This window comes from Cygnus atratus, chromosome 24 (assembly GCF_013377495.2).
Source record: "Cygnus atratus isolate AKBS03 ecotype Queensland, Australia chromosome 24, CAtr_DNAZoo_HiC_assembly, whole genome shotgun sequence".
In the NCBI taxonomy this organism is placed as follows: domain Eukaryota; kingdom Metazoa; phylum Chordata; class Aves; order Anseriformes; family Anatidae; genus Cygnus; species Cygnus atratus.
The window spans coordinates 4,953,997-4,968,223 of record NC_066385.1 but is presented as its reverse complement, the minus strand read 5'-3'; the positions used below and the strand labels follow the sequence as shown (position 1 = coordinate 4,968,223).

General features: G+C 67.7%; 1 protein-coding gene across 1 annotated transcript in view; it reads left to right on the top strand.

Moving 5' to 3' along the window:
* Positions 1-1,623: 1,623 nt before the first annotated feature.
* Positions 1,624-14,227, top strand: part of KIF21B (kinesin family member 21B) — a 29,882-nt gene continuing 17,278 nt past the window's right edge. The window contains exons 1-4 of the mRNA XM_035561363.1: positions 1,624-1,661; positions 12,496-12,718; positions 13,011-13,193; positions 13,905-14,054. Coding sequence (XP_035417256.1) covers positions 1,624-1,661; positions 12,496-12,718; positions 13,011-13,193; positions 13,905-14,054 — 594 coding nt within the window. The remainder of the gene's footprint in view (positions 1,662-12,495; positions 12,719-13,010; positions 13,194-13,904; positions 14,055-14,227) is intronic.

Here is a 14,227-nt window from a genome sequence, read left to right as displayed (position 1 = left end):
GATAGGTCCCAGGAGAGGTATTGAATCAATAGCGCTTGTCTGCTCTCCAGCAGGGCATTTTGTTAACTTAATAAAAGGGAAATGGCTGTTGCTGAGCTCCATCTGCAGCCCGAGCTCTGGGGAGCCTTTCTGGCACAGGGGACGTGGTGGAGCAGCCCCCTTCCCCCAGGGGATGCAGGCAGGCAGTGGGATCGGGTAGGGGCAGCCCTGGGAATCCCTTTCTCCAGCCCTAGGGCAGGGCACAGGCAGGGCACACAGCCCCTTACGTGATCCTAAACACCTCTGCACACTCCCAAAGTGTGTTTTGGGAGCGGGTTGCTGATGAACGTGGTGTTTTTGTTGGGAGGGCTGTCAAGGATGCGCCTCAAGGTGGACAGGGGTGGTTTGTGGGTCCTCCGGGGGGTGCAGGGCTGCGTGTGCCCCCTTCTGAGGGTGGAGGGGTGGGGACGTGCTCGCTGGAGCCCCCAAACGTGAAGGGTGACACGGTGAGGGGGTCCTGCTGCAGCAACGGGGCAATGCCTCCGCACCCTCTCCTGGGGTCTGGGGCTGCAGGGGGGGTGATCTGCCCCGAAGTGGTGTTTGGGGGGGGGGGTTCTCCCTCAGGATGGAGCACGGGGTGGGCTCTGTGGGGCAGCGCGTGGAGTCACCAGCTCTCCAGCCCCGGGGGGCTCTGGTGGGGGCACCCAGCTCCCTGCTGCCCTGCTCAGTGGGGTGACACCACGGCTGGGGTGGCAGCTGGCCCCGCACGGCCCCGGCACCCGCTTGGTACGCCCAGTGCAGCCCTGTATGGCCCAGTACGCCCAGCGCAGCCCTGTACGGCCCAGCACAATCAGTGCAGCCCTGCACGGCGCAGTGCAGCCCTGCACAGCCTGGTACACCCAGTGCAGTCCTGTATGGCCCAGTACACCTGGTGCAGCCCCGCACAGTCCGGTGCAGCCCCATATGGCCCAGTACACCCAGCGCAGCCCTGCACAGCCTGGTGCAGCCCTATATGGCCTGGTACAGCCGGTGCAGCCCTGCACAGCCCGGTGCACCCAATGCAGACCTACACGGCCCAGTTACACCCAGTGCACCCACTGCAGCCCAGTATGGCCCGGTTACACCCAGTACACGCAGGAACGGGGCCGCCGGCCCGGCAGAGGGCAGCAGGGACGGACGGGGGGGGGGGGGGCGCTGGGGTGGGTGCGCGTGTAAGCGGGGGGGGGGGGGGAGGGGGGGGGGCGCTGCGCGTGTCCGACCGTGCGCGTGTGCGCGCCTGGCCGGGGGCGTGCCTCCGAAGCCCCGCCCCTCGTGACCACGCCCAGACACGCCCCTCGAGGCCCCGCCCCCGCCCCCCCCCCTCGAACCACCCCCTCCCCGCAGCCCCCGCCCCTCCCGGCACCGCTCGCTGCGGAGCCCCCCCCCCCCCCCCCCCCGGCGGCACCGACCCCGGCGGCAGCGCCCGGACCGCCCCCGGCACCTGGGGCCGCCCGGCCCCGCCGCCCCCTTCCTCCTCTTCCTCCTCCTCCTCCTCCTCCTCCTCCTCCTCCTCTTCTTCCTCCTCCTCCTCCTCCTCCTCCTCCTCCCCCCGCAGCCGCGGATGCTCTCGGGCAGCGGCGGCCGCGGTGCCCGGGCGGGGGGGGCATGGCGGCCCCGGACAGCTGCGTTAAGGTGGCCGTGAGGTGAGCGCCGGCCGGGGGGGGTGGGGGGGCGATGGTCCCGGGACGGGGGGGGAGGACGGGGAAAGTGCATCCCCGGGGGGGGGCTCGGTGCAACCCCCAGGGTGGCTCCGTGCACCCCCATGGGGGGCTCGGTGCATCCCCGGGGGGGGCTCCGTGCATCCCTGGGGGGGACTCGGTGCACCCCCAAGAAGAGCTCGGTGCACCTCCAAGAGGATCTCGGTGCACCCCCGGGGGCTCTGTACCCACCTCGGGCTTCCCCCCCCCCCCCCCCCCAAGTCTATTCCCCCTCTCCAGGGCAGCACGGGGGTCCCCCGAGCGGTGCGGTGCCGTGCCAGCCCCTCCCAGCCCCCCCCTCATCGTTTTTGGGGCTGCCCCCCCCCTTCCCCCCCCCCCCATCAGCTCCGTCACTGCTCCGCTTCCCGGCCCTGCAGTGCAGGGGGACCCCCAGACCCTTCCCCTGCACCTCGCTGCTCCCCCCCCCCCTCCCCGGCTCCCGGCAGGTTTGGGGTCGGGTTGTTTGACCCCCGGTGCTGTGTGTGTGGGGGGGACACGGGGGGGGGGGGGTCCCTGCTATGTGCTGGGGGGGCGATGCAGCATCTCCGTGTCCTTTGTGCTGTCTCCGGGCTGGGAACAATGCCCCTCACGGGTCTTGCACCTCCATAAAGGAGCTGCCGGCGGCACCTAATTCATGCCTGGCTGGGGGGGGGGGGGGGGGGCTCGGGGGGTGCCGGGCTGGGGCCTGGGGCTGGGTTGCAGCCGGCGGAGCAGATCCCCAACCTCTCCTGCGGATCCGCAGGGGGATGGACGGAGCTCGGAGCCGAGCGGGGGGGCTCTTTGTTAGCGCCGTACCCGGCTGGGTGTATTCTGAGCGCAGCCGCTGGGGTCCTGAGACCCGCGGCGTTTTCTTTGCTTCTCTCTCCCTGCCAGGAAAGGAGGAAGGAGCCCCCACGTCCACCACCCCCCCCCCCCCCCCCCCCCCCCGGCAGAAGGGGGTTAAGACCCCGGTGGGAGCCCACGGGTGAGGCAGGCAGGGCTGGTGCCCCGTTGTCCCGGCCGGAGCTGCCACCCGGCGTGGGAGAGGGACAGGGCGCTCAGCTTCCTCCCGCTCGCCCCGTGGCTGCCCCGGGTCAGCCCGCGGCTTCCGCACTGTCACGGGTCAGGCCCTGGGTGCGCTGAGCTCCCCTGCAGGCTGCCGGAGCGGGGCGAGGGAAGGATCAGGCCCTCCCCGTCTGGCTGCTCCTGCCTCGGATCCCGCCTCGGGGCTGCGGGAAGGGCGAGGGGGTAACCCAGGGGGGTGCCGCGGCCCCACGCCCGTAACGGCTCGAGGTGGATGGGGTGCCGATGGCAGTCTGCAGGGGGGATGCGTTAGTGCTCGAAGGAAGATGCAGAGGCAGTGCCCCGGGCAGAGCACAAAAGATGCTGGGCGCAGCGTCAGTGATGGAGGGGGAAATGGTGGGTGTGTGGCTGCGCGCGCCGCCGCCTGCGTGCGGGTGCGCCAAGGCACCTTGTGGTGCTGCCCGCTTGGCGAGCTGTTGATGGGGGTTTTCTGCCTTGTTCCACTCGACAGGCTGAGAATTGGGGTCCTGCAGGCTGGGGGAGCAGCGGGGAGGTGACAGCATCCCTCTCGTGTGGGTGCTCCCGCGGTGCCTGCGCAGGGCAGGTCAGGGGTGGCTGTGCCAGGGCACTGACCCGGGAGCCGAGCGATGCCGGCGGCTGCGGGTGGAGATTTCCTGCTGGCCGCACTCTTCCCGTCCTCCATCCTGCGTTTCTCTTGGGATGGAGCCTTGGAACAAAGGCCCGACTCAGGGCCGGTCCCTTTTCCCCAGGAGATGAGCGGGTGCTGTCAGGGATGGCGGCTGCGGAGCTGGTTTTGGGCAGGGCTGTTCCCAACCGAACCCTTCAGTCCCTGCCTGCGATGATGTTGGGTGCATGGGGAGGGGATCACGAGCAGGAGGTGATCGAAATATGCATCCTTCCCTCCACGGCGTCGTGGTGGGGCTGGGGCATCCATGGCGAGGATCGGGGCGGGGAGGGAAGGCGCCCATCCCTCTCCCGCCCCCAGCTCGGGGAAGGGTGCCGGTGTCCCCCCGGGTGCCACCGGTGGGCAGCGGGTGGCGGGGGCGATGCCGTGGGTCTGTGAACGGGCAGGACAAAGGAGGGTGAGAGCGAGGAGGCTGCGAGACAAAGCAGGCAGGTCGCAGTGCTGGGGGGGGGGGAGATGCGTGGCTCCTGGGCACAGCAGGGCCGAGCCTCTCTCCCTGCTGCTTTTGTGCCCAAGCACAAGCACGGGTCCCCTCCCGCCCTGCGGGGTTTCTTTGTGTGACACCTTGCGGGGGAGCAGCCGGGCTGCGGGGTCCTCCTGGACCCCCACCCTCTGTGCAAAGCAGGTCCCAGCTCCCCCCGGCTGTCTCGAGACAGGGCAGCTCCGGGAAGGATTGCAGAGGAGGTCGAACGCCTTTGGGGTGCGGCAGGATGGGAACAAAAGCCCCGATTTTGTCCCTTTGTGATACCGTGCCAGCTATGCCCTTTTTTTGGGTCTCTGCATCCCTGCCGTTTGTGGGAGCGAGGGGGGATGTGGGGGGGGCTTGGGAGGAAGGTGCTGGGAGCTGCTGGGCGGTGGGCACGGTCCCACTGATGCCGAGAGGTGCCGCAGCCACCAGGACCCATCTCTGGGGCCTCGCGGAGCCCCCAAGATTGGGAGGACCAAGAAGGGGGGGCCCTGGTTCTTCCGCTTGCCCTGCCCTGGCAGGAGGAGGCAGGGGAGACGCTGCAGTGTTTCACCGTCGGCCTTAACGTATAAAAGAAATCTTCTCCCTTCCTCTCTGAGAGCCTCGGCAGCTCTGTTGGCACTGGGGCCGCGTGGAGCTGGGTGCCGAGGGGGGGTTATTTAGGGCACGGGGGTGTTGTTTGGGCTTCCTGTGCGCCACGAGCGAAATGGCTGATGCCTGCTGCAGCGCCGCCGCCAGCAGCGAGAAACGCAGGCCTGGGGGTGCTCCCGGCCCCGCGGCCAGCGTGTACCTGGGGCAGGGACCCACACCGTGCCCCTGGGGCTGGCTGGCTCCTGCCCCACAGGCAGGGTCTGCCTTCCCCGGTGCCGAGCCCGCCGGGTCGCTTCGTGGGCCCGTCGGAGCTCGCTGGCTCCGGCGGACGCCGCCGGGGAAGGAAGCGAGGGGCTGAGCCGGGTGCTGTGCGCCGCAGCACCGCGTTCAGCTGCCGCCAGCCACCGCGGTGCTGAGCGGGGTGGCCTCAAAACCTTGGGTGCTCGCTCAGCAACCCGGGGAGGCAACGACCCCCCCGTTCCTTCTGCAGGTGACCTTCAGCGTGGTTGCTGCACAGCAGCTCGCTGCAGCTCCCCGCAGAGCGTCTGGCCAGGTTCGGGCCCCCCCCCCCCCACCTCTGTGTGGCACCGGGGCTCGTGGTGGGCTCCGGCAGCCCCGGCGAGCCGGGGGTGCTGCGGGGGGGAGCAGGGCTCCGGGGCTGCCGGTGGGTGCTGGCGCCCGGCCCCGCTGCACGCGTGGTTTTGCTGTGTCAGGGAGGGCCGGTGGTGCGCGGGAACCCGGAGGCTGTGTGAATCCTTGGCTGGGGGGGGGGGGGGGGGGGGGAGGTCTGAGAAGCCAGGCTGGCTGCAGAAATGCTCCCCAAGAGCCCTTTCCAGCCACCCAAACGTGGTGTTCATCGGGGGGAAAGCAGCACCCCCCATGCCGGAGCTGCCTGCGGCACCGCAGCTCGCCCGGCCGGCTGCCGAGACTCAGGAAGCTGAGCTTGTGAAATTGGGGAAGGAAGTCGAGTCGGATTTCAAGTTTATTTAAACTCCGCAACCTCCAGTCCTCCGCTGCTCTCGTAAACACTCCCGCCGAGATGCTCCGTGCCCCCGTGCCGGCAGCCCGGGCGCTGGCTGGGTGCTGCCCTGGGAAGTGCTCCCATCCCGTGCCGGGGAGGCAGGGCGGGATGCTCGGCGTCACGCAGCCATCGCGGCGTGCCCGGGGGGCTCGGCTCGGTGCGAGCACGGGGGCAAAGCGTCCTGCCGCCGTGCCTGGGGCTCCGCTGCCCGCTGGGGTGGTTTCCGCTCGCACGAAGCCTGCGGGACCGGGGACGGCGCTGAGGAGGCGGGGTGGTTGTGCCCCTTTTGAACCAGAAGGGCACGGGCCGTGGGGGCTGGCTCCTCCCGGGGCTGGTTTTGGGTCCAGGTGGGGAGGTGGCATCAGCCGGAGCCGTGTCACGGCAGTGTCACCCGAGGGCGGTGGCACTGCGATGGGTGGCACAGCCTGGTCCCCGGTGCTCGCTGCCGTCGTGGTGCTGCCGTGGCTCCGAGCCCTTTGGTGTGGTCCCAGGGTTTTTTTGGTTGAAGGTGTCCCTTAAATGGTCCGTAAGGTCCCTTCCGTCCCACGCCGCTCTGGGACACCATGGGGCTGGCTGGTGTTAGGCTGGTTCTGCTCATGGGGCTTTATGGGGGGGGCAGTTTGGGCAGGGGGGCGGGTGAGACAAACCCACCCCGCTGCCTGGGGACGTGCCTGGCTCCCAGGGTGACGGCGGGACAGCCCTCCCCGGTGTCATGGCACCGCCCAGCACCGGGACATCCCTTCTCCCATCCCTTTTGGGGTGTTTCTCCCATCTGCAGGGACTGGGAGCCTCCTTAGTGAGTGGGGTCCAAGCTCTGAGACCTGTGTTTGGGGGGGGGGGGGGGGCAGCATTTTGGGAGGCTGCTGCAGCCGCAGGGACCCTGAGCCATCTTCCCCCATCCTCTGCCTCCGTGCAGGGCATCCCCATCCCGCTGCCGTGCGCGTTTCCATCCCCGCCCCGAGCGGGGTTCAGGTGGGGGGGGGGGGCCCCCATGCTTGGGGGCAGCGCCGGGGCCAGGTGTGTGGGCGAGAGGGGTTTTTCCGTGCCTGGCCTCCATCAGGCGTGCGCCTGCTGGGTTTTACAGCGGAAATGTTCGAGAGGGGCTGGAAACATCGGCGGTGCGAGGGGAGCGGGGCTGCGCCCGGCGGCTCAGCGCGGGGACGTCGCAGCCCGCGGCTCTCAGGGGCTTTTGGTGCCTGCGCCCTACGGGATTTAAATGCTTGGTGCCACGAAGCACCAGGAACCGGGGGCTCTCGGTGCCTTTCCCGCACCAGGAGCGAAACTGGGGGGACGGGAGATGAGGCTCTAACTGAGAGCGGTTTGCGGGAGGTGAAGCTCCAAACAAAGCTGTCAGGAACACGGCCCCGGCCCCGGAGAGGGAAGGCGATACCCCCACCGAGCCCGTGCTAATCGAGGGGCCTGCCCCGGCCCCCCCGGTGTTGTGCTGTTCCTGCTGCGGGGGCTGGCCCTGGTGGTCCCAGGAGGGTTTTTTCCTGCTGGAGGCTGTCAAAACAGTCCCCGACTGCTGGGTTAAACAGCCGGCGGGCTCGGGGCATGCTGGATCGCGTGGAGAGCTGAGCCTGGCCCCGTAACCTGTGTAACCCCCCCCCCCCCCGGGGGGGGTTCCTGCCTGGCTGCTCTTCGTGCCCAGGGCTCGGTGGGTGCCGGGGGGGTTGCTCGGTGCTCTGTCCCCCTCCCCAAGCTCAGGGTTTGTTTTCATGGTGCCACCAGCACCCTGGGTACAGCCCGGAGACTGGTGCCGACGTGTCCTGGGGCAGCGCTGTGCCAGCCCAGCCCTCCTGGGGGGGCGAAAGGTTTCATCGGTGTCCTCCTGCCCCCACCAACGGGGCCTTGCCGCAGTCGGGACCCCACGCCCATTGGGTGATGGGCGGTGTTGTGCCCATCACCCCCTGCTCGGGGCTATTTAGGGTGGGCTCTGGATCTGCAACCCCTTCCCCTCCTAGCGGAGCCCCTGGGTGACCAAGGCACGTGCCATCTGCACGGGTGCAGCCGACTTTTTGCTTGTGCTGGAGGGGAATGGGGCAGAGAAAATCCCCCAGGGGCACGAGGGCAGCTGCCCTCCCTCCGAGCAAGGACGCTCCCAGCCCAAGTTAGCAGTAGGGCATCCCCCGGGCTGTGGGGCTGCAGCCTCTGCTCATCCGTATTTCATGCTGGACCTTCCCAGGAGGGATACAGGGGCGTAAGGAGCCTGTTGCCATCCCCAGTGTGGGCCCAGCTTTGCTCCTGGTGGTTTCGGTGGCTTCGCAGCGTGCCCGTGCCGTTCCCGTGTGCTTGGAGCGGACGGGGCCACGCGGTGCCCTGAGCCTTGGTCGCTTCACGCGTGCTCCTTGCGCTGCCCACCCCAGGGTTTTGGGGCCCTGCACCCCTTTGTGTGCGGCTGCCCTGGGTCTGCCATCCACAAACATCCTCGTGGCATCTCCCAGCCCTTCCCCCAGGCAGGGCCAGAGTGGAGCCTCTGGGAACCCCAGCTGCTTTGGGGATGGAGGAGGAGCCCAGAGGCATTGCAAACTCGGTGCTCCCGCTGCCCTCCAGGCGATGCGCTGGGAAAAACGCGATCCCCTGCTCCCCCTGAGCCCTGCTGAGCCCTGCCTGCAGCCTTGGGCTGGGGTCTCCTGGGTGCCAGGTCCCCGTGCAGGCCGCGCATCCCCTGGCCCTTGGTGGGTCTCGGTGTGGAGCAGATGGCGCGGCTCGGGGCCGGTGTGCTCCTGCCAGAGCTAATGAGCAACACACGGCGGCTGCCAAGGCCTGATTTAAAGGTTTCCCTAAGCCTGGGAAAGCCTGGAGCAGGAGGATTAGGAGGCCCGGAGGGCTCTGGGGTTGAAAGCAGCGGGGTTTGCCCCACGGGGACCTGGCAGGGAGCATTGCTGTGCCCTCGGTGCTCAGCCAGCACGGAGGCAGGCTGAGCCCAGCGCTCGCCCGTGTTGTGCTGGCTCCCGCTAGGAAATGCCCTGCTATATCTCTTAATCTAAGTGTTTTCCGACCAGACCTGGCAGTCCCAGGGGAGCCTTATTCAATTTTCTCTTGATTGCTGAGCTGCTTCCCTGCCGCGGTAATTAAATGCTCAACTTTGTCTTGATTTGGGTCCGGAGCAACCTGTGTGCCACCAGCCGGCTCTGGGCACGTGAGACCCCTCTGGGGCCCCGTGCTGGGCTGGGGGCTCGTCCTCTGGGCATGGGGGCAGGTCTCCAGGGGGAGCCTCGGGCAGCCCGAGGCTTTCTGTGCTGGCCTGGGGATGTGGGAAAACCGGGGGGGGGGGGGGGGGGTCTTTGCTCTGATCTATCCCTGGTGCTGCTGGTGGCACCTGGGGGGCTGCTGGTGGGCACGGGCAGGCCGGACCTTGTGCCAGCACCGTTAGGTGTGCGGTGCATGGGGGCTCCCTGCCCCCTAGGGTGTTTTTGGGGAAGGGCACAGCAGGATATTAGGGACGCTCTCTGCTCTCCTCCTGGCTGCCCTATGCTGCTGGGGGGGGGGGATCACGGGGCAGCAGCAAAGCATGGAGGGCACCTTTGGGGTTGACGTGAGCAAAGTATTTTTGGGGGGGGGGGGGGGGGGGCGGAGCAGAAGGTCTCCCGTGCAAGTCTGGGCTGCGCAGCGGATGCTCCTGTGGGTGTGATGCTGGGGAGGCCGGAGAGAGCCTGGGAGCGGGGACGGGAGCGATGTGGGCGCCGTGGGGAGCGGGGATGGGAACCGGGGGACCGCAGGCACCGTGGGGAGTGGAGCCAGGCGCTGCCCAGGCTCGCCCGGCGCTGTCTGTGCGGGTACATCGGAGGCTGCTCGGCTGGCCCCGGGGCTGCCAGCTCCACCCTGCACCAGCCCTCGCCGCCAGGGCTGCCTGCCAGATCCGCCTCGGAGAGGTGGGAGCTCCCTGCTGCACCGGGGCAATGCCCGGCAGCCTGCGGTCGTGTGGCTCTAACAGGCAGCGAGAGGCAGTGGCAGACAGAGCGATGGCCCCTGGGTGCCCAGCAGGCGTTGGGGGGGGCTGCCTGCACCCCCAGTCTGAAGCAGCTGCCCTGGGCTGGGAAGTGGTGGCGAGTGGACGTGTGCTTGGCCTCGCTGGGGAGTGCCAAGGGCTGGGACAGCCCCGGTTGGAGGTGGGTGATGCTGCGGGAGGGCTCTGGGGGAGGTTGGATCCCTTCCCGTTGCATCGAAGCCCACCCCGCTGGCTGCAAGGCTGGAGGTGCTGGGGGGGCTCCCCGCGGGGTCAGCTCCTGCCCCGGGACCGGAGGGAGCCCCGAGGGCTGCCCGTGGGAGCCGGCAGCCTCGTGCTGCCCGCCCAGCGCTTGGCTCCCAGCCTGGCACCGAACAACCCGACCTTTGTGCGTGCCGCGGGGCGCTCCGCGGCGCTGCCTGCCCCTCGGGGTGCGGGACCCGCTCCCCGCTTCTCCGCTTCCTCCCCAGATGCTCGGTCGCCCTGGCAGCCGAGCCATGGAGACGGGCGCTTTCACAGCCTGCCAGCCCGGCAGGAAAGGGGAGGAGAGAGGCAGAGAGGCTCCCCTCCGCGCCGCCGCTGAGCCTTTGTGTCCCCTTGTGTCCCCTGCGTGGATGCGGGCTTTCCCTGGCATCGCGCTGCTCGTGCTGCGGGGTCTGCGTGCCGATGCCGGAGCAGGCAGGCTCCTGCCGTGCCGCCTGTCATCCCCTCGGCGAGTGCTGCTGCTTTGGGAAGGAGCTGGTTCGGGAATCACCCCCTTGCCTGTGCCTTCCTCTGTCTGCGCATCCGTCTGCAGCCATCCCTGCGCCTCGTGCCTCGGTTTATCAGCGTGGGCACGAGGGAGATGGGGCTGGTGGTGTCCTGGTGGCCCCAGGACAGTTTGTGTCCTCCCCACGCTGGTGGCTTTGCACCGAAGCAGCTGGGGACAGCCAAGGGGACAGCCAAATAGCTGGAGGAGCCTGCACTGGGATCAGCTGGGCTCTCCTCTCTGTGCTTGTCCCAGCCTCTTGGGGCAGGGCATCCTGGCACGTTCGGCTCGGTGCTGGGCACGGTGCTGGGCACAGGCTGTCTGGGCTGGTGGGGCTGTGTCCCACTGCTGGGATTGCAGGTGAGGGAGCAGCTCCATCAGCCTGTAGGGTGGGCCCTGCTGGCACCCCCCCCCCCCGTTCTGCTGGGCGGACGGGACATGGTGAGCATCCTTCTCAATAGGGCAGGGCCAAGGAGAGGCAGAGCGCACCCGGACGGTGACCTCGTGCACCCCACAGTTGCTGCTCTGTGTTGCAGAGGAAAGAAACTGGGGCAGGGCAAGGCAAAAAGCTGCCGGCTCCCCCGGCAGCACCTGGTGGGGCTGAGAGTAGGGCCGAGGGGAGAGCCCATGCTGGCTCTGCAGGTCCCTAGGGCTTAGGAGGAGAAGGTCTCGTGCCTCTACACCCAGTGCCTGGCATGGCGATGCACCCCCGGGAGGGCTGGGCTGGGCTGAGACCCCCCGAGGGGCAGAGAGCTGGGGCTGCCCAATGCCTGGGAGCAGGGACGGTGGCACTGGCCTGGGGAAACCTTCGCGGTGAGTCTTGGTGGCCACGTAAATCTCCCGACGCTGGGTGGCCGGGCTGCTGGTGACAGCGGCGTCCCCCATCCGTGTCTGCTGGCGCTCGTTGTGCTCATCCCTGCCCTCTGCTCCGCTCTTGTAACGGGGGGGGAGGGGGGGGGCTGATATTTGATGTCTGCAGCAGCTCCCCGGGGTGTACCCAAGTGGTACGATTAAAAAAAGAACGAAGGATTTTGCTGAAAGCCCTGCTCTGATTTTTCTTGGAGAGGGAAAAGTTTCCAGAAGTGCCCTGGTTCCAGTTTGTTCCTCTGCCCGTCCCCGGGGGACGATGTCGCCGTGCATGCCTGGGGATGGGGAGCGCTTCGTCTGGGTGGGGAAAAAAAAAAAAAAAAAGTAATTAAAACTGGGGTTCATTTTCCTGGAGGAGGGTGGGCCCCTGGGAAGGCGATGGCAGCGAGTCTCGGGCTGAGCACACCAGAAGCTGCTTTCTATTGTGGCTGCTGAGCTAAATATACCCGCGGACACATTGCGCTGTTCCCACGCGTCTGCTGCGCAGCCTCGCAGCCCACCCACCTCCCACGCCACGGGGGTTTTGCCCCCCCCCCACCTCTCCCTCACCTACCCCCAGCCCTCCCGGTGAGCCCCCATCCCGCAAAGCCTCTGCTGCGGGCGCTGCGGGCTCGGGAGGAATTAATAGCCTCGTTGATGAAGCACCAAGGGAGAGGAGCTCTGCAGTCATTAGCTCTAATGAGAGCCGCTTGCCAGGGTGCTTGGCTCCGCGTTCCCTTCTTTCTCCGCAAGTCCCCGGGGACCTGGCAGCTTCCCGCAGCCGCCGCTTCCCCCGAAACGCGGAGCTGCTGCACCGCCCTGGCGCCTGTCGTGCAGCAGATCCGCGTCGGTGCGGTGCCTGCGGTGCACCCAAAGGGTTTGGGGCGGTTGGATGCAGCGGGTGGGGACGCGGCGGGTTGGTTGTGCCCGCTGCCGGAGCTGCCCTGGTCCCGTCTGCAGCCTGGGGCAGGCACCGGGCTGGGCGGAGGGTTGGTTCCAGTCGGTGGTTTTGGCGCTGGCACCGTCTCGTCGGGTTTTGCGCTTTGCATTTCATTTTGCACTTTTCATTTTTTCACTTTTCTAAGTGCAGTTTGATCTCGCTGCCTTTTGAGCGGGTGCGCCCACGTTGCAGCTGGCTGTCCCTCGGCACGCCCGTGCCCTGGCGCTCCAGGCTGCTTCGAGGAATTGATCGGTGTCTACCTGCAGCCCGGGGCTTGCTGCCTGGCTGGGGACATGGTGAATAAACTGGTGTGGGAGTGGGAGACTGGGCTTTATTCAGCTGTCGGTGCAAGGGAAGCTGTCGTGAGCTGTGCGCTCCGTACCGCGAGCGGTGGCACTGCTGTCACCTGCCTGGAGCAGCCACAGCTCCAGCGTGGGGCACGGTGGTGTCCCCAGGAGCAGGCAGCGGGGTGAGCCCCGAGGCTGTCCTCAGCCTCTTCCTCCTCCTGCAGGATCCGTCCCCAGCTGTCCAAAGAGAAGATCGAGGGATGTCACATCTGCACCTCCGTGACGCCCGGCGAGCCCCAGGTGCTGCTGGGGAAGGACAAAGCCTTCACCTACGACTTCGTCTTCGACCTGGACACGTGGCAGGAGCAGATCTACACGACGTGCGTGGGCAAGCTCATCGAAGGCTGCTTCGAGGGCTACAATGCCACCGTGCTGGCGTACGGCCAGGTACCTGCTTTGCCCTCTTCTTGGGCTCCGTCGTGGGCTTTGGGCTCTCCTGAGCCACCGGCACCCGCAGAGGTTAGGGGAAGGCAAAGGTGTTAAAGGTCCTGGGTGCGGAGGGGACAGAGATGGCCCTGGGCTGGGTGGGAGCTGGGGCAGGGGCTGACCTGGGTTGGGAGAAGGGGGAGACACAGCTGGGGCATGTGTGGGGGTCTGGGGCGTTTGGGGAGCCCGGGGTGGTGTGGGCGCAGGGGGCATCGAGGACCTAAGCAGCCCCCCCATCGCGGCCCCTTCGCAGACGGGCGCCGGGAAGACGTACACCATGGGGACGGGCTTCGACATGAACATCTCCGAGGACGAGCAGGGCATCATCCCGCGGGCCATCGGCCACCTCTTCAGCGGCATCGAGGAGCGCAAGCGGGCGGCACAGAGCCAAGGCGTGGCGGCACCCGAGTTCAAAGTCAGCGCCCAGTTCCTGGAGGTGGGTGACAGCAAGGCTGGGGTGGCACCCTGGGGGGTCCCTTTGCCTTGTCCTGGGCTCTTGGAGCTGTGACAGCACGCAGGAGGCTCAAAGCACCCAGGTGCTGTCGGCCTCACGATGGCCACAAACTGGGGTGGCATTTCCTTGGGAGCTCCCCCCCAGGGATGGGAGCTCGTGCCTTGGTCCCCAGGAGATTTGGGGTGCTCTGGGCTCTCTCGCTCCTGTTTGAGGTGTTTGACTGCTGTCAGCTCTGAGTCCTTGGGGTTGTCCCTGCTTGTCTGGCACTCCCCTGGCCCGCCGTGTCCCCTTCCACCCGGTGGAGTTGACCTCGGGACCCATGGTGGGACTGGGGCTCTGCCGCTTGTGTGGCCGGGGCGCACGTCCCCCTGCACCCCATCCCTTCTGGGCACGTGTACACCTAGATCCAAGCTTACCCATGCACCACCTCCTCTACATGTTTGTGCATCCTTTGTGCATCCTCTCCTACACTTGTATGCACGCCAGCTCTCCTGGTCACCCTTCCCTGTGCGCACACGCGTGCATCTACGTGCCTGCACCCCCAGCTCTCCTGCGCAGCCCGTCCTAGCTCTGGGACTGCAGCAGAAGGGCACAGGGCAGCACCTCCAGCCCCCCCCGTGCCAGGCTCCAGCAGCCTCCTGCTCACCGTTGCTCACCGTTACTCACCCCCCTGCCCGCTTTCACCCCGTTCAGCTCTACAACGAGGAGATCCTGGACCTGTTTGACAGCGCCCGCGACCCGGATGCGCGCCACCGCAAATCCAACATCAAAATCCACGAGGACGCCAGCGGGAGCATCTACACCACCGGCGTCACGTCGCGGCTCATCAGCTCGCAGGACGAGGTGGGTTCGGCACCGGGGGGCTGCAGAAGAGGGGTCGCAGCCAGGGATGCTCTACCTGGGGAGCAAGGCGAGGAGGGACGGAGCAGAGCAGCCCCAGGGTGGTGCAGGGGGAGGTCGGGGCTGCCGAGGGATGCTGTCCTGACTCTCCAAAAGGGTGCTCCAAGGTTTTGTTT